Genomic DNA, 20358 nt, shown 5'->3' with positions numbered 1-20358 from the left:
GTAAACACTTGTTCCATCTTCCTATAGGTGAGATTATCGACCTTGTCCCAATCCTGACTTCTCATTTTATGGCTGGTGTTGATATGCAAGCAAAATAGCTCCTTGTCTGTGGCAGCAAGCTCTCTGCGGGTAGTGTGGATTCTCTCACGTAAGAGGGCCTGTTCTAGACGGTCATAAATGCGGTTCGCCTGTGTGGTTTTGAAGATTCTTTTAGTTGTGAGAAAAGATGGAATGGTTCTTGTGTCCCTGCAGCGTAGAAGAAAGGTCAAAGAACAGAGTAGATGTGCTTTCTTGTTCCGAAGTGTTTCCAATCTTCGGGTCTGTTGGAATGTTTCCTCCCCGTAGAGGTGTTCGATGTATTGTCGAAGGCTTTCACGGCCGGAGAACGATGGTTGTTGGGGGTTTTCCGGGCTGTATTGCCGTGGTCTTGGCATTGTAGTTCCTGACGTTTCGCCAGCAGCTGTGGCTGGCATCTTCAGAGGTGTAGCACCAAAAGACAGAGATCTCTCAGTGTCACAGTGTGGAAAAGATGTAGGTCATTTGTATCTACTCAGGAGGGGTGGGGTTGAGCTGAGTCATTCCATCCTGAGTCAAAAGAACCTCCTCAGGATACAGTGAAGCCTCCCGCCATTAGCATTCCACACCCTGGGAAACTCTTACAGAATGACTCAGCTCAACCCCACCCCTCCTGAGTAGATACAAATGACCTACATCTTTTCCACACTGTGACACTGAGAGATCTCTGTCTTTTGGTGCTACACCTCTGAGGATGCCAGCCACAGCTGCTGGCGAAACGTCAGGAACTACAATGCCAAGACCACGGCAATACAGCCCGGAAAACCCCCAACAACCATCCATTCTAATTCTTTGTTACTAATGGCTCTTACTTGTTCCTGCAGTATTTTGATCTCTTGTCTTATTGATTTTTTCCTAGGTTTTTTCTTTAACTCCTGTTCTTTTTTATATAGTTTCTCTTGTATCTCTTGCCACTTCTCTTGCTTTCTTTTCTTATCCTTATTGTTTAATGAAATTAAATTTCCTCTTATTACTGCCTTGTATGTGTCCCATACCATCTGGGTTGAAACTTCATTGTTATTATTTATTTGAAAAAATTGCTTGGTCTCTTCCTTTAAATGTTTTATATTTTCCTGATTTTGCAATAAATCTTCATTTATTCTCCATCGTAATTTTTTCCAGCCCATTATAGTTTTCCATAGTATTAGGTTATGGTCTGAACTCACCCTTGGCAAAATTTCCACTTTTTTTTCCATAAGGCTAGTTCTTTCGATGTCCAAATTATATCTATTCTTGAAAATGATGCATGTCTCACGGAGTAGTATGTAAAGTCTTTACCTTTAGGATTTTCTCTTCTCCACACATCCTCCAACTTTTCTTGCTGTACTAATTCAAAAAATACTTTCGGTAATTTCCCAGATTTCTGCTTGCCTCCCTTTAACTTCCTGTCCATTTGTAAATCCACCACACCATTAAAGTCTCCAGCCATTATCATTTGGTCATATGAGTCTTGATCCAATTTCTCTATTATTTCTCTGTAAAACTGGTCTTTTGCGCCATTGTGTGCATATAAACCTATTATCAGTGTTTTTTTTGCATTTACATTAATTTCCACAGCCAGATACCTTCCATTCTGATCTTGAAAAATGTATTTAGAGTCTATATCTTCTTTGATATACATCACTACTCCTTTTTTCTTTTGTTTTGACAATGCTGCATATTCTTTTCCTAATTGTTTATTTTTCAAATATTTGATATCTTGATCCTTAATATGTGTTTCTTGTAGACAAATTATATTACAATTTTGTTTCTTTAGCCAGTAAAAAATTGCTTTTCTCTTTTGGGGTGAGTTTAATCCATTTACATTCCACGATAGTAATTTGTACTCCATTGTGTTACATTCTTAATAATCTGGGAAAGTCCTCTAAATTTTCTTCAAAAAACTTTTCCATCTGTTCTCTTATCTTGATTATAACTCTTAGCCCATTAAAATAAAAACTTAGTCCTTCCGGTAACTCCCATATGTATCTGATATTCTCTTCTCTTAGTTTTTGGGTCAGTTCCCTGTATTTTTTCCTTTTTTGGAGAATCCTTTTTGGCATCTCTTTCATTATCTTGATCTTGTTTCCCTCCACTGATAAGGGATCTTCAAAATGCCTTTTGATAATTTCCTCTTTCATTCTTTTTGTTATTAATTGCACAATAATATCTCTTGGTATCTTCTTTTGTTGTGCATAAGCTGAATTAATTCTGTATACTAGATCCATGTTTGCTGTTATTTCTTCTGGTTCTTTGTCTTAAAATCCTGCTAGAATTTCTGTCATTTGTTCCTGTACACTTTGTGTATCTGATTCTTGCACACCCCTAAATCTTAGTTGCCCCTCTGTCGCTTTGCATTCCATCAGTGCCATTCTTAATTGCATCACTTGGTTTTCCTGCTTTATACTCACTGATAAATCCTTGGTCTTCAACTCTTCAACTTTATTATTGGTTGCTTGCAATTCATTTTTTATTCCTTCTAAATTTTTCGCCAGTCCCGCTACCTCTGCCCTAATTGTGTCTTTCATATCTTTTAAGTCCTTTGCCAGAGTTTCATGCATTTTTTGCAACAATTGACTCAGTTCCTTATGGCTCTCCGTAACTTTTTTTCCCCAATCCTTCAATTGCTGCATCCACTGAGGTTTGCCATTCCTTATCTGCTTTTCCCCCCGCCATCGTAGGACTCGGCTTAGTGCCTCCCCATGTATCTGCTCTTTTCCTTAGATACGTTTTGGCTTCTTTTCTTCTTATTTTCTCTCAATATATTTCCCCATCTCCAGTTTAATAATTAAAAAATAATTTTTCTTAATTCCACAATGTCAGGCGTTTTTTCTCTATGGTTTCCCTGCAGCTTCTCTATGATTACTGGCTTCACTTCAAGCCTCACTTAAGATGGCGCACTTCCTGTTCCTGTAGTCTTTGTAGTCTCTCGATGCTTCCTTTGTTTTGCTTCCGGGTCTTCTTTCTTTTACTCCGTCTTCTTACTTCCTGGCTTTTGCTGTCCTCTCTAGGCACCCAGTTGTCTCCTCCCTTGTTTACTTCCCGTCTCGCGATGTTTCCTCTAGCTCACACCTCCTCTCTCACACTGGCTATCTCTCCTCTGACCGCAAGTATGTATAAACAATGCTTCTTATCACTTTTTTAATGCTTAAAACTTCACCAGTGACAAAGTTTTTACTCAATAATTGTTCCTTGTTGTTTACTCTATTAGATTAAGCCTTTTTTAAAAAAAATTCTTGGTCTTTTCCCTCCATTTCAATTTACAAAGTCCGATAACGATCTTTACCTTTTGATGATTTTTCAGGTTGTCTGTGTTGTTTCCTTCGTTTAATGTTGGTCAAAGCTGTTGCTGAGGCTTGGTTTCTGATGATCTTATGCCAATTAAAGGACTTCTGAGGGACTGCAGAGTTAGTAGCTCACCCTTCTCCGAGGGGACCTCGAGGTGGTGGGGAGAATCCTTGATTCAGAACTCCCCCCCTCACCGAGATCACACTCTCTCGGGGTGTGTAGCGTTCAAGCCCAACTTCTCCCTGAAGTTGGGTCGGTAGCAGGTGTTCTAGTGCCTCACTTTCCAAAACAACAGTGCCTTGGACAGCCCAGATCTCTAGGCTCCTTCAGATCGCCATTAATCCCAAACCGGAAGTCCCAATGAATGCACTTTTAGATGCTCTGCTATTGTCAGCAAGAACCATGGTTTTCATCATGGCAGCCAGGCACAATGCTGGGCTTAGGAACTGGGATGTGGCCCCTTCGGCCCAAGCCATAGTAACCACAATACCCTTCAAAGGCATCAACCTGTTTGGAGAAGCCCTGGACAAATACCTGGTGGAGGACAAAGAAAAGAAGAAAGGTCTCCCCCCCCAAAAAAGAGAATTTGAGAAAGAGGTTTCAGTCCTTTTGAGAATCCAAGAATCCTTCCAACATGAGATACATCAGATCATTCAAGGGAAGATAGCAGACCAGACATCGAGAGGAGGGTAGTCCCTCCTCCCTCAACAAATCTGTTTGGAATACCAACAGGCTGAAGAAGGGAAGCTCAGCATGACTATGCTGAGGCAGCAGGCCCAAGGGTGCTTACAATGCTTTGCAAACCTTTGATAACAGACATTAAGTGACAGGTGGGAACTGGATACAGTGGCCAAGGAGTATTTACTGGAATTCAACTCTGTGCCACCTGGGCTTTTCCTCCAGATACAAAAGAATTGGTCAAATAAAACAAGACACATTAGAACAAGAATGTTTGGAATGGAAATGCTCAAATCTGTCATGACTGCCATTCAGAAGGGAGAATTTCTGGCTTCTATCTTTCTCTCAGAAGCACTTCCAATATTGGGCTCTGCCTTTTGACCTGCAAGCACCACCTAGGGTGTTCACCAGAATCCTAGTAGCCCTGATAGCATATCTGAGACTGCAGAGAGTTGTTCCTTTTTCCATATCTGGATGACATCTTGATCATGGCTCCATCTTGCTACAAGGGATGGAAGTGGTCAAACTGATGGTAGTCTGCCTGTGCGATCATGGATTCATGGTCAATGAGGAAATAGCAATTTTCCTTCTGATCCAGTAAATATTGCATTTGGGGGGAGTGATTGACACAGCTTAAGACAGAGTCTTTTTGTCACAGGAAAAGCAACAAAGATTTGGATGATGGCAACAGATGTCATAAGTAACCAGGAGGTAGAAGTGATGCTCCTGGCACAGCTGAGTGAGATGAGGGTATCCTGTCAGGATGTCCTCCAGTGGACAAGGTTCTAGGCCCGTGCACTACAAAGAGGTCCAAGATAGTTTACTTGCCAGCGATCCTCAAACAAGAGATTAACAGGTGGCTGGACCTTGTCCAGTTCCACAATGGGAACCAAAATCAGGGAACCAAATTTGGTTCCCTGATTTGGTTCCCAATCAGGGAACCAAAGAGAATGGTGATGACCATGGACATAACTCTATAGGGTTTGGGAACCCATGCCCAGGCAGGAATGACATAGGGTACTTGATCGAAGAAGAGAGGATCAACCGTATAACCTTTTGGAGCTCGGAGCCATCAAACTAAGTCTGGTGGAATTCTAGGATCTTCTCACATGTCAGCATGTGGTAATACAGATGAATATGACAGCTAAGGAATATGTGAACAGGCACCAGATTCAAGTCACTACATGAAGAAGCATGCATCATTCTGAAATGGGCAGAAAATCATCTCAAATTTCTAAAAGCAGTACAATTTCTAAAAGAAGTCTGACAACTCCCTGTCAGACTAGCTAAGCTAGAGAGTGGTGGACCTATTATCATGGATGCTATCCAGAGAGGTTTTCCACTCAGCCTGCCAGAGACTCGGCAAGGTAGCAAGGTCCTATTCACAAACGATCAAACTGTCAGGTCCCCAGATTCATTTCAAGAAGAAGAAACCCTCAAGCCATAGGGGTAGATGCCTTGAGCTGTGAGAGGCCTCTACAACTCCTGTAAACTTTTTCCCCTTGTACAACTATTGCATAGAGTCATTCAGAAGGTCATAGAGCAATGTACAGAAGTAGTTCTTATAGAAACCTTCGGGCCAAGAAGGACATGGTTTCATGACCTGAAGAGGCTATCGAGCATGAATCCCTGGCACTTCTCACTGAAGAAGGACTTGTTAATGCAGGGAATAATACCACACCCTCGACCAATTCTGCTTAACCCCTCACCCTGGAGGGTGAGGGTAAACAACTAATAGAGTTAGGCGATGCAGAGGGTGTAATTAGTACCATGTCAGCCTCCAGGAAGAATTCCATAGGGTTTATAACAATAACTGGCAAGTTTTCCAGATGCGGTGCATAGATAGAGGCATGTAACCCTTATCGATGCCAGTTAGAGAGATACTATCCTTCCTTCAAGAAGGGTTGGATAAAAGTCTTAGTCTCTGCATCCTTAGATGGCAGATGGTGGCCATTTTGACAATTAGGGATTCTAGAAAGGGAAATTCCATAGTACATTACCCTCGTATCAAGAGATTCTAAAGTGGGACCTCGTTGTTGAATCCTCCACAGGTTCAACAGTTTCCCACGTGGAATATTATTTGGGTACCAGAGAAATAAATGAAGAAAATCAACAGCATTCATATATTTGTTGTGGTTCTCATTTATCGTTGTTATTGTTATCCTAAAAAATACTTCTTTGGTTTGTTTTTCATTCATTTGGATGCAAAGTACATCTCTATCACAGACTTTCATCTTGGCTGCTCCTGGTTAAAGGTGGCTTCTATTGCACTCCCTGCATTTTTCTTCGTAGTATGTGTAATCACTTTAGCCATCCTACTCAAAGTATGAAGTAACTGCTTCTATAGGGAAAGCTCTGCTTATATCTGGGTTGATCTCATCTTACACCTCCTAGAGAGCAGACTTCCTGTGTACCATCCACAGTAAGCAGCAGCTGTGGTGCTTTTCTAGCCTTCTCCTTTAATTGCTCTGCAGCTTCTGGACCTGAAAGGCTTCTGGGAATGGTATGAAAACTGCGTATTATGTCAAAAGGTTTCTGAGAATCCATGCTGAAAAGAGGCTGAACTGAAGTGGTCCAGTAGGGCATCCTGTGAAGGGATTGTAATTATTTTCTAACGGTGCAGATCTGGATAGTATGATGATCTACTTAGGTTGTATATCCCACTGCCTACGAGCCAAGCTACAAGTGACGCCTGACACAGGTTGGACACTTGTCAGCTTCCCTCAAGTTTTGATGGGAAATGTAGGCATCCTGGTCTTGCAGCTGTAATGGAGAGCCAAGCTGTAAAACCAGGACGCCTACATTTCCCATCAAAACTTGAGGGAAGCTGACAAGTGTCCAACCTGTGTCAGGCGTCAGTTGTAGCTTGGCTCTACATCCACCCTGACTATTGAAGACGATTGCATTTCAGAACTCACTAATGGCATATATTTAATTTGGATAGTTATTCTGTCAAAGTCTGGATGATTTGTACAGCAGCTGGTTGCCTAGGGCTATTATAACCATGGTGCCCGGGTACTGCACCTGCTGCTTCACTCTTGGTTTACAGAAAATACATGGCAGATCAGCTGGAAAGGAAGATGTTGTTTGTTTTCTCCCTTATAAATAATAAAGATTTAACTTTTTTAAAAAAAAGTGCAAAGGGAGATCGTTAGTACTTGAGTGGTGCTTTGCTCTTATTGGTTGCAGCACAAAGCTGCAACAAAAACTATATTGCAGCTGCATGGTGGGAAGAAGAAATTTATTTTATCAAGTGGAGATGAGAGGGCACTGATCTTTGGCCAAGGATAACTGAGGCTGCATTCCTGCATCTGATGGAATTTGGTTAGAAGATCATTTTATGGTTCTGAAACTGAATGCATTACACCATTGAATTCATTGCAATTTATTTGTTTTTAAAGGAGAAATTAGATCCTGTTATTTAAAGGCTGGTAGCCAAAAAGAAGGAAATATTCAGAATCAGGCACCCAGCTGTGACTGTGTTTCCAATGCTCGGTAAGTAAACTCTTTTAATTCTATTAGCTACTTCTAGTTATAGGAGCCCAGAGGCTGTGAAAGAATCACAGAATAAGGGTAGAAAAAGCTTTATAAATGTTACATATTTAATTTGTGTTCAAGTGTGTTTCAAGCTCCCATTACCTTCCACTGGCTGTCACTCAAAAGTAACAAAGTGGAAATTTGCCTTTGAGAACATCAAATTTTGTCCTGAGAACATTTTTTTAGTGTTGAACATATAACTAGAATTTTTAAAAAATGTTCTGAATATATTATATTGGTAATGAATTATGGCTGGTGGTACAAATTTCAGGAATGTTTTGATGCTAACTGATAATCCAGCATGAGGAATTTGCTAGCAGTGAAAGGTTGTACTCCATGGGAGCAATACTAAGTAGTTCCAAAGGACCCCTAGCTGAGAGGTTGTCTGTGCCATTATAAGCATTTTTATTCAGAAGTACGTTCAATGGGATTTACTCCCTAGTAAATCTGTTTAAGATTGGAATCTAAATGGCATTGTTTTGTATGCTGGGAACTGAGATTTCACCCACATTGCAATTTTCTTACCGTTTTTGAAAGACATTTTTAAACCGGTAATTAGAAGATATGTTTATTATGTTGAGAGTTGTCATTCTTCCGGAATCAGGTATGTCCTGGTTCTAGGCTTTCCACCAAGCACTGGGAAAGGTAACATGCAGCCCAGAGTCTAAGGTTTTGTTTTCTGGAAAGCACGCTTCTTAAATTTTTGTAGTTTAAAAGAAACAATGCAAAAGTGTGTGGGCCACTTCAGCTTTTCACAAATCTGTGCTGTTCTGTCCTTGTACCCTTTCTCTGTTTTGGCAGACATACAAAACTTCTAGCATGCCTGAGAATGGAAGGAAAGCTGTGCAGAGCCTTTCTAAAAGTCCTTCAAGAATGAATGGGGCTTTTCTGCTTCCCTGTGTTAGTCAACTGCAGTATTTGCTGTCATCTTAAAATTTTATGTGGTAGAAAATTGGCATTCTGGGGAAAGGGTTTCATAGAACTTATGGAAGTTATAACTTATGGAACTTATGGAAGTTATATCCCTATTAGCCATAACATAGAAGTTATGGCTAATAGGGATGTACATTTTGAAAAAAAATGGTAGGATTTGGATAGGGGGTTGTATCCACCAATAACATCATCTTGAATTTTCAGGTATCCCTATCCTGGTTAGGATTTATTTTTGTGGGATTTTTTAAATTTCCAGATTTATAGGTCCATTTATAGGTCTATAAGGATCTTTCTGGGGGTCTGGAGAGGGTGTTTTTAGAGCAAATTGTACCAAAATAACAAGATACCAAGAGCTCCCTTTTTCTAAAGAACTTCTGACTTTGAAGGGGTATGATTTTACAAGCCCTTGATCCTGGTCTCATTATTTCCTATGGGGAGGGAGATATTTCCTGGAGTCTGGAGCAAGTGTTTGCAGAGAAAATAGCACCAAAATTGCAGGTGTCCAAATTCACCATCTCTCCTGATGCTGCTCTAAATCACCTGTTGAAGCTAGGGTTGCCAGATGTCCGGTTTTCACTTGGACAGTCCAGTTTTTTTCACTGTCCAGGGGAAACGTAGTTGAAATGCTGGGCACCTTGCCTGTCTAGACTGCTCCCCTAGCCTCCTGCAAGTTGCCACCACTGAGGGAATGAGTGGCCAGCCTGGCTGACAGGCCTTCTGCATGGTGCTGTCTGGGAATGGCTGGCCAGCCAGCCCACCTGCCCAGCTTCCTATGTGATGGGGCCTGGTAGTGCCATCCTGCCCACCCAGAAGTGAGGTGGTGACGATGCCATTCTGGTAGTAATGTCATTGTACCAAGGTTGGGACTGCACACACGAAGAACGTTTCTGAGGTGAGTGCCCCCCCCCCGGGATTCAGTATTTTTCCAGAGTCTATCTGGCAACCATAGCTGAAGCCCATTTTTATCTGACGCAGGTGGTTATTTTAATTGTATATTTATAGTTGAATTTAATTACAGTATTTATTATGTCCCCTGGAATGCCTCTGTGAGGCAGAAAGGCAGCATGTAAATTGGCTTGCTACATATATATCAAGCATGTTATTAGAAAATAATGCTGAAGTAAATCTACATTGGTGCATCAGAATAGTTTCATGTTAATAGGAACAAAAATATGAGCACAACCAGCCAAGTAGCTAAATTACCATTAACACTTTACCTTCTCTGCCCACTTGTGCAAAGTACTTCAGCCCATGTTGATCTCCTATCTGTCTATAGCTCAAGTTGGATTATTGCAGATACAGCCTATATAGTTGCTGTGGTTCACTTTCTGCTTTAACCAGTGGGGTGGGAGGAAGGTACCTGAATAACACAACATGAGCATAAGTGACTTGCCCATGGAAAGGCAATGCTGTATAACAGATAGACTATTGAACTGGGAACTTGCTGTCTTGCAGCCTATTGGTGGTGGTGTCAAAATAAAATGGGATAGCTTCATGCATCTCATCCTGACTCCCTTGGAAGCAGGATGAGATACAAATCCTAATAATAATATGAGATCAAGGATCCATCTCAATAAGCATTCTACCTCTTGCTCCCAAAGCAATCAGCCAGATGTATCAGGTAATTCACAAGCTGGACATGATAGAGACAGATGTTCTATGTTTATCTGCAACATTGCCTATGAATGTAGCAATATTCTATCCCTAGGGATACCTCCTGCGCTCTCTTTTGTAGAGAACAGTGCAAAAAGCAGACTGAGTACTGTAGGTTCACCTTGACTGACATCAGGCAACTTTATAATATAAAATGCATCCCCAGAGAGAGAGAAATTGCTATTGTAAATCTCATGATTAATTTATCCTGCTTCTTTTTATGCACATTCATCATTTCAGTAGTGGTGAAGGCCTATGGCTGCAAAGAATTAATTGCAGCAGAGTCAGAGATTCTCCTCTAGCAAGATTATTTAAAAATAACCTGCCAAAGCAGATCCTTAAATACTATAAAATGCAAGTATGTCTGGCTTCAGGCATGCAGAAGTGTTTCTCTGTAGTTTATCTACTTCCTTGATTCAGAGCCATCCCCATAAATAGCCAGTTTCAAACTACACTGTACTATATGATGGAATTTTATTGGGAATATTTTAATAGTACCAGAGTTCTCTCAGGCAATTGTATTCATATCTGACAGTTTTCAGCATCAAAGTATTCTTCATGTTATCTTGAAATGTATCCTGTACTCAAGATATATTTTTGAAATGGGAGCAGACTTTTTAAAAGTTCAATAGCACTGAATGGCATGGAAAAGCAGTCTTCTTTTGTCAATAGTCAAGGTGACTTTAAATGACAGGGCCATCCTTCAGCTGTAGCTGCTGATTTTACTAGTCTGCAGCGTGGGAAGGCTGCTTTTTGACAGGTTTCTCTTGTTAATTTGCTGCATAAATGTTAGACAATACACAGTGAAAATCTTTGTGCTCTGAGGATTTGTGGGCATAATTATAAACAGCTTGTTTTGTTCTTCATTCATATTGTTATGTTATTTTGATATGTACATTTACTTAAGAGTCTTAATTTATTTCATTAGAGCTTACTCCCACCTAATATAGTTTCAGGCCAGTAACTGTGTTGGGATCTAGTAGAACATTAGGATTTGAGTCCAGCGAAAAAGAAGAATGGAGCTTTGGCTCTTGAAACCTTATACTCTAAAAATATTGTTGATCTCTAAGGTGCCAGTGGACTCAAATACTGCTGTCCCACCTTTGAATGTACAGAATTGCAATCTGGATTTCTTTTTTACTATGTGCAATTTGGTAATATTCATATAATGTTTTTGATCCAAAGTTTAGGAGAGAGGGGAGTGGTAACGATGCATGCATGCATGTTACTGGCTAACAGAAACTATCATTTTCTTTTCATCACTGAGAAAAACTCTTTTTGTGCATGCAAAGGAAATGCCTGCTTGGAAAATTCCCTGATATTCTATTGAAGAGGGTAGACTTTGTGTTGCTTGCATGCATATAGGAACTAGACAACTTTAAAATACATTTTTTTAGACAGAGAATTCTACTAAAAATCTTGTGGTAAAATTTTTCTTGTTTCATTATTCCAGAAGTGGTAAACCTCTCCTGGCTGCAAAGATTTAATTGCAGTAATGTCAGGGAGAAAGATAATTTTACAACACTCTGCTTTAGCAAGTGCCATTTGAGCACAAAAAAATGGCTTGTCCTCTTGTGGCTTTAACAAGAGTTTGATAATCAGCAGATACTTAATCCACACATCACAAATTTTATCTATTCCACTAAAATCTGCAGATTAAGTTGCTGTTGAAAATCAGAGGTGCTGGTAAAAAAACCTAATCAGAGCCACTGGATTATGATAGATAATCTAGAGACATGAAACCAAGATAAATAGTTATGGTGTAATTAGTTTCAGTGATCACTGTTAGCCAGCAAGGTAACCACGTGTTTTCCGCCAGAGGTGGAGGGCATAATAGGCATTGGGTTACTTTTACTCTTTCCTTGAACAAGCAGGAGCTAGTCACATGAATTTGCTGGTTATTGTTTCCTGTGGGATGAGACTCGTCCTAGGTTCTGTCCTAGCGTTGCCAGCTCCAGGTTGGGAAAATCCTGGGGATTTTGGGGGTGGAACCTGGAGAGGTAGGGTTTGGTGAGGGATCCCAGCAGGGTATAATGTCATGGAGTCCACCCCCCCTCCCAAAGCAGCCATTTTTCTCCAGGGGAACTGTTCTCTGTATCCTGGAGATCAATTATAATTCTGGGAGATCTCCAGCCACCACCTGGTAGTTGACAACTGTATTCTGTCCATGTCTCCTGCAGTGGAACAAGGGCAAACGTAGATCTCTCACTCTAATTTCTTTTTTGCTAGAGTCAGTTGCAAAGCCAGGCCACCCACAAGCAACCCAGAGGGGTTTCACATACATATATAGGAAAAAATCCACCTTCTTAATACTTAACCAAAAGTGGGGGGGGGGGGGGGACAAAATGTCCTGATGAGGATTAAGCATGGAGTAAAACATCAGGGGAGGATAAAGAAATTAGCATGTCCATGCCATTGAAACTTTTTAAAATCCTAGAGGGGGATATTTGGATATCACGAGAGCAAATTTCTAAATTGTTTTCTCTTCCTCTGCCCATGCATAGTTCTTCAAGGGCCCCTGGTTTATAATCAGACTGTTACTGGCTAACAGCTCTGAAGGATTAAAGTAGTGAGAAAAACCCTTCAAAGGTCAGACTTTAGAGTTCTGTCAAAAACATCAATTTCAGTTTATTCAATTTAACAGCTGAGAGGGCATACACTCTAACAAAGTTTAAGGATTAAAAATAATAGTTAAAGAAAAGGTTGCCCCATCTACAATGCAGTTTTTACAAAGCATACTCAGTAATAGTCTTAATTTTGAGGCATCAGGAATGTTCGAATGCCTCAGTAGCCATTTTTAAAAGAATCTCTCTCTGACTAGTTCGTGCTTTGGACAGTGAAAGAAGGTATGGGATAGTGAGTCAACTTCAGCCAAAGGGCAGTCACAGAAGCATTGATGTGATGGTATCCTGAGGAAGTGGCCCTTCATCTTGGTTGTTGGCAATGCATTGCAACATGCAACCATGTTGTCCACCCCATTCCTTCCCCCCGCTCCCTTTTCCTCCCGTTTCTGGTTTTTGGTTTCCCTTTTTCTCGCCCCTTTTTTTCTCCTTTTTTTCCTCCGTTTTCTCCCCCTCCCTCCCCCCCCCCTGTCTCCCCTCTCCCTCCCCCTTTTTTGGCTCCTTTTTCTATTGTTTTTTTCTTTCTTCCCTCCTTTTCTTTTTATTTACTATTTTTCTTTCTCTTTTGGTTTTCCCTTCCCCTCCCTTCCCTTGTTTAGGTCCCACTCAGACATGAGTCATTTGAAATAAATGTATCTGGGACTGATATGTCTTTAAATCAATTAATTGTATGGCAATTGACCTAGTGGCTTGTATTTAATGGTGGATATCCACGCCCCCCCGCACCTAACTCGAGAGCTGGATTTCTAAATGTAAACCTGAATGTAAACCAGAATGCTTTTTGAGTTTGGATACAAAATACTTTGATTAACTGTAAGTATGAACTGGCAGACGGTAACACAGGGGCAGCCAATATTGGGCTGATTACTGATAGTTTGTGATATAAATTGTAGGACATTGGTGGCCTGATGAAGAACTGGGTTTGAAACGAGCCGAAAGGAATAGACCGGTATAGCTCGTCGCCACCTTGGAGCTCATAAATCTTGGACGCCACCGATTAACTTCAACTGGCACCGTTTGCAGCCTGTGATAAAGAGGTTCCGTTAACACATGGGACTTGACTCTCCCAGTCTATTGGAACAAGTTTGCAGCCACATTGAATTGAATGGAATCGAAACTGTTGTGTTTATATTGACTGTATAATTTACTTGTGCTGCAATAATAATAATAGCTGTGTTGGCACACTTCCTTGTTTTGGTGTGTACTTAACTATTGTGGAAGTGTAATCTTCTCCCTTTGTTTTGGTTCAGTTTTGGGACTACCAGCATACTGAGGTAATAAGGCAGGTCGAATTGGGTAGGATATTTAATTCCCACGTAGAGTAGGGAGCATTTTCATGCTGTGTCCTTTAGAAGGGAGTCCCAGTCCTGCTTAAACAGCTTCTCTATAAGTAGTTCTCGTCTTTTCCCAGTTAAAGCTCTTAGGTCCCATGAACCTAATTTGTTCATTTTCGTGTCCACAGTTTTGTTCCAGCTTAACCAACAGTGCTCTTGGGCTGCTGATTTAGTGAAGACTGGAAGATCTTCGGAGTTTTGCAGTCTGTATTTGAAATTGACTGTGGCTTTCCAGATCACTGTTGAGATTTTTGGAAGGCCCAATTCAACTCATATGACTGTGGAGGCTATACATGGTGGTAGAGCAAGTATTTTCTGGAAGAAGGTTAACTGGAGTTTGCCAAGTTGTTCTATTGGGCTCAGGAACCAGATCGGGGAACCATATAGTATGCATAGTATTACAAGAGCCTTGTATGCCTTCAAAAGTGCTGGTACATATTATTGAGCCCCTTGGATAAGGAAGAATTTCCTTAAAGCCAGTACAGCTAAGCTGATTTTCTGTGTAAGATGTTGAATAAACTTAGACTAGGATAAATTTGACTGGAAGATGATTCCTAGATATCTGAATTCGTTGACCTGTTGTAATTATATGCATTGATTTTCCATTTGTTGTTTAATCATTTTGTTGACTTTGAGAACACCATGATTTTGGATTTGTCTTCGTTTATCTTCAGGAGTTTGTTGTTACAATAGGCAATAAATGCTTTGATAGCTCGCTTTAGGCCAGCCTGGGTTCTGGAGAGCAAGACAAGGTCATCAGTGTATAGCAAGGTGGGCACTGGGTAATTGTCCAGTGGGTGGAGATGCCTTGCAAGCTTGGAACAAAGTCATTTAAATATTTATTTATTTATTTGATTTCTATTCTGCTCTGTCCACAAACGGGCTCAGAGCAGATAACAACATTTTAAAATATACAGTAAAAAGAATAAAATTTTTGCAGCAATCGATTATAACATAGCCATGCACATTTTGCCCTACCCCTCAAACTAAACAACCTGTGGGATGAGTGGCCAGTCATAGATGTTACAGAACCCAAGGGAGCGCATATACTCCCCCCATGGCAGGAGGCCGATACAATACCTTAGGTTGCCCGCCCACCTCAACCATCAAATGCCTGGTGGGACGTCTCTGTCTTGCAGGCCCAATGGAAGGATAACAAGTCCAAATGGGCAAAGCAAACCGCCCTGGGGCCCCAACCCCAATATAGGTTGCATAGATGAGGTGCAAGAACACAGCCCTGGTGTATGCCTCTTTGGATAGGTATTTGGCTTGATATAGATGCCACTTTGTTTCGTTTATACGTGTAATACATTTTTGGAGTAGAGGTTCATTATCAGCTTTAACAATCTCTTGGGTAGATGTGCAACATTAAGTTTGTTCCACAGTCTCACATGGGACACGGAATCGAAGGCAGCCCTTAGGTCAACAAATGCTGCATATAGGGAGCCAGGCATGTCTAATACATATTTGCTTACCAGCGAGGCAAACGCAAAGCAGTAGTCCACGCAAGAGTGGCCCTTTCTAAAGCCAGCTTGTTCGTCCCCCAGTACCTCCTCTTTATCTATCCAATCCAGCAATTTTTTTTTTGTAAAAGAGATGCATACAGTTTGCCAATTATTGCCAGGAGGCTGATTGGTCGATAATTGCTTGGATCAGTTTTATTGCCTTTTTTGTAGATAGGTATAATCAGTGATGTTTTCCAGGTGTCTGGTATAATTCCATTTAAGTTTATCAATGTAAATAGAGGTGCAAGCACTTGAGCCCACCAATTGCAGCTATCTTCTGAAGCTTGGCAGGGAACGCATCAAAGCCAGAGGACTTTCCTGTTTTCAAAGCTTTGATCAATTCAACTACCTCATGACAGGTAACAGGTTGCCATTTTGGAACTTGCTTGAGATTGATCTCAGAGTCCAATTCTGGTTCAAGGTTGTATTTCTTATAGAGGTTTTTAAAATGTTTCTCCCAGGTAGTTGATGGTATGGGGGTTGCAGTGTTGCATTATGGCTTCAATATTGGTGTAATTAGGTGCCATAGAGATACATTGGATTTGCCTTTGGCAGCTGCAATTATCTTGTCCCATAGAGATTTCATAGACTGGCATTTTTTCTCTTTCAGTATGGTTTTATATTCCCTTCTGACTCAGCTGGCTGAGGCAAGGAGTGGAGAGCACATGGAGAGCTGCTGCTAAAAGGTAAAGGGTTTTTTTTTGCCTTTTGGCCTGTGGGCCGCGAAACTCTGCTAAGAGTACTCTTGGAATATACTTGGAAGGCAATTATATTGACAGAAGGCCCCTTTCCAGTCACCTGCATGGAGTGTGCCATGTTTGTTTTCCTCTCAGAAGAGAAGACTGACTTCATTTGTCAGAAGTGTAAGCTGGTCAGGCTTTTGGAGAAGAAGATTCAGAGCTTGGAGGAGAGGATCACCACCTTTCAGGAAATCAAGGAAAGGGGAGGATTTTATTGACAAGAGCCTGGGGGCTGAGCACAAGAATGAAGAAGTAAGTCAAAGAGAAGGAAGAGTTGATCTCTCTTCTGAGCCTCCTCTCAGTTCTGTACTACAAACCGGAAGACGTAGACTAAGATGACGCTCTGGTCCACTGGAGCTCAAGAATCATTTTGAGGCGCTTGAGCTGGTGATGGAGACAAGAGTAGAAAGAGAACCACAAAGACCTGGAGGAGGGAGTGAAGAGGGCATGGGGCCACACGGAAGTGGAAGAAAACGGAAAGTGGTGGTTGTTGGGGACTCTCTGCTCAGGGGTATGGAACATCATATGTCCAGGTCAGATCCCCTACTCCGAGAGATGTGTTGCTTGCCGGGAGCCAGAATTCAGGATATTACAGACCAACTGCTGAAACTGATCAGACCAAATGATCAGTACTTGTTTGTGCTGGTTCACGTGGGAACGAATTACATGGCCGCGAATACCATTGCAAGAATTAAAGAGGACTATGAAGCTCTTAGAAGGCAGTTGAAGACATTGGGGGCACGAGTGGTATTCTCTTCTATCCTTCCTGTCAAAGGAAGAGGAATTCAAAGGGAGCAGACCGTACTCGAGGTGGGTAGGACAGATCAAACAAAGGAACGAGGTTACAAGTGCCTATATACCAATGCCCGAAGTATGGGTAATAAAAAGGAAGAGCTTGAGCTTCTCTTGCAAACAGAGGGCTGCGATATAGTAGGAATTACTGAGACTTGGTGGGATGATTTCCATGACTGGAATGGGTCCGGAATGCTGCTGCTCGGGTCCTGATGGACGTTCCATTCAGGTCACATATTACACCAGTTTTGCAGAAGCTTCACTGGCTTCCTGTGGAGTTCCGGGTCCGTTTCAAGGTGTTGGTGTTGACCTTTAAAGCCCTAAATGGACTCGGACCAGCATATCTGAGGGACTGTCTCTCCCTGTATGTACCCCAGAGAGCACTTCGTTCATCAGATAAGAACTTGCTGGTGATCCATGGCCCCAGGGAGGCTCATTTGGCCTCAACCAGGGCCAGGGCTTTTTTGGTACTGGCCCCAACCTGGTGGAACTCTCTGTCTGAAGACACTCGGGTTTGCCAAGATCTGATATAATTTCAGCGGGCCTGCAAGACGGAGATCTTCCGCCGGGCATATGGTTGAGGCCAGTATTAGGACCATCATTGAGCCTCCCGTCACCTTCTCCAATCCAATGACATCCTGTCTGTCCGGGTGTCTCCCTCTTTGTATTTGAGGGCAGAAATGTGCAATAAGCCATCTGATTTATGATTTTATATGATTTTAATTGTATTTATATAATTATGTATTTTATTAATGTTGTACCCCATTGTGAGCCCACTTGTGGGGAGAGCAGGCTAAATACCAAATAAAGTAAAGTAAAGAATGTGGTAGTGGATGGGTACAAGTTGTTCAAGAAAAACTGGAAGGGTAGAAGTGGAGGCAGAGTGGCATTGTTTGTGAGGAAAGGGCTTGATTGTCAGGAAGTTCTGGGGAATGTGGTTAACAGCCCAGTGGAAAGTATATGGGTGGAAATAAGAGAAGGAAGGACAAAGAGTATTGTTGTTGGAGTCTACTGCAGACTGCCTGACTAGGGAGAGGAAATGGATAACTGCCCTCCTTGAACAGATTGGTAGAGTATCCAGACATCAGAACCTTATAATTATGGGTGACTTCAACTTCCCTGATGTGTGCTGGGAGACAAGCTCAGCAAAGCGACAAGAATCACGCAACTTCCTGACCTACCTGGTCAATAACTTCCTTTTTCAAATGGTGGAGGAAACTACAAGGGGCTCGGCCATATTAGACTTAATATTAAACAACAGGGAAGAATTGGTAGATGGGGTGAAGGTGGTGGGGACCTTAGGGGGAAGTGACTACGTCCTCCTTGAATTCCAGTTGCGGTGGGGGCCCAAGGAATTCCAGTTGCAGTGGGGGCCCAAGGAAGTTTGTAGCCAGACTCATAGGTTAGATTTTCAGTCTTCAATGAACTCAGAGGCTTGATGAGAGTCATTCCATGGGGGAGTGTGCTGGAAGGGAAAGGAGCAAGTGAAGGGTGGGCTCTTCTCAAACATGAGCTTTTGCAAGCAAGCAAGATGGAAACATGGTAAGGGCTCCAAGAAACTGATGTGGAAGAACAGAGTGCTCCAGAATAAGCTAAGGCAGGAAAAGGAAATGTACAGGAAATGGAGAGAAGGACAGACCTCTGAAGAGGGTTACTAGGGTACTGCAGATCAGCCATCAGTGAAGCCAAAGCTCAGTATGAGCTTGGTCTGGCCAGGGGGGCTTGCACAATAAGAAAAACTTCTACAGATATGTGAGAAGCAAATGCAAGGTAAAAGAGGCAATTAGACCACTTTTGGGAGTAGAAGGAGAAATTCTGATGGAGGACAGAGGAAACGCAGACAGGCTTAATGACTTTTTTGCCTCTGCTTTCTCCCTGAAGAACTCGAGCCCATCTAGAGATGGTAGAAGACATGACAGGACACCTGGGTGGCTAGTTGACATTGATAGAGAGGTTGTGGAGAGGTACCTGGCTGCACTGGAGGAATACAAATTTCCTGGGCTGGATGATGTACACCCAAGAGTGTTCAAAGAACTTTCTAGAGAACTTGCAGAGCCTCTGTCCATCATCTTCAAGGCCTCCTGGAGGAGTGGGGATATGCCACAAGATTGGAGAAGAGCTAACGTTACCCCAATCTTTAAGAAAGGAAAGAAGGATGACCTGGGAAACTACAGGCTGGTCAGTCTGAGTTCTGTTGCTGGGAAGATATTAGAGCATATTTTAAAGGGATCAATCTGTAAGCATCTGAAGGATTGCTTAGTGATCCATGCAAGTCAACATGGTTTTGTCCCCAACAGATCTTGTCAGATCAACCTGGTTTCCTTCTTTGATCGAGTGATGAGCTTACTGGATCGCGGGAACTCTGTTGACGTGATTTACCTGGATTTTAGCAAAGCTTTTGATAACGTTCCCCATGACATTCTAATGGGTAAACTGGAAGACTGCGGACTGGACTATAGGACAGTTCAGTGGATAGGGAACTAGTTAGAGGTCTCTACTCAAAGAGTGGTGGCCAATGGCATTCCATCAGATTGGAGGGAGGTGTCCACTGGGGTGCTGCAGGGCTTGGTTTTGAGCCCGGTACTTTCCAATATTTTATCAATGATCTGGATGAAGGGGTAAACAGGCTACTCATTAAATTTGCTGAGGATACCAAATTGGGAGGGGTAGCAAACACGCAAGAAGATAGAGGTAAAATTCAACAAGACCTGAATACTCTGGAGAAGTGGGCGGTTGTGACCAGGATGCGATTCAACATAGATAAGTGCACAGTATTGCATCTGGGCCACAAAAATGTGAAGCACAAATACTGGATGGGGGATACACTTCTGGGTAGTAGTGTATGCGAAAGAGATCTTGGGGTAAGAGTGGACTGTAAATTAAATATGAGCAGTTAGTGTAATGTGGTGGCAAAAAAGGTAAACTCAGTCTTGGGTTGTATCAAAAGGGCATTGCATCAAAATCGCAGGAGGTCATAGTCCCTCTCTATAATGCCCTGGTCAGGCCGTACCTGGAGTACTGTGTGCAGTTCTGGAGGCCTCACTTCAAAAAGGATGTGGACAAAATTGAGAGGGTGCAGAAGAGAGTGACAATAATGATCAGGAGTCTGGAGACTCAGCCCTACGAGGAAAGGCTCAGGGCCTTGGGAATGTTTAGTTTGGAGGACTTCCGGTTTGGGGTAATGGTTAGACCGACATGATTCGGAGCTCCGGATCATCTGAGG

At 42.0% G+C, this 20358-nt stretch overlaps 1 protein-coding gene across 1 annotated transcript in view; it reads left to right on the top strand.

Annotated features, from left to right (window-relative positions):
- Positions 1 to 20358, top strand: part of PCNX2 (pecanex 2) — a 328170-nt gene that overhangs the window by 51468 nt on the left and 256344 nt on the right. Inside the window, exon 8 of the mRNA XM_054980165.1 lies at positions 7422 to 7515. Within this exon, the coding sequence (XP_054836140.1) occupies positions 7422 to 7515 (94 nt within the window). The remainder of the gene's footprint in view (positions 1 to 7421; positions 7516 to 20358) is intronic.

The sequence above is a fragment of the Eublepharis macularius genome, chromosome 1 (assembly GCF_028583425.1).
Source record: "Eublepharis macularius isolate TG4126 chromosome 1, MPM_Emac_v1.0, whole genome shotgun sequence".
Lineage (NCBI taxonomy): Eukaryota > Metazoa > Chordata > Lepidosauria > Squamata > Eublepharidae > Eublepharis > Eublepharis macularius.
The sequence above is the reverse complement of the archived record's forward strand: the minus strand, read 5'-3'. Positions and strand labels throughout refer to the sequence as shown.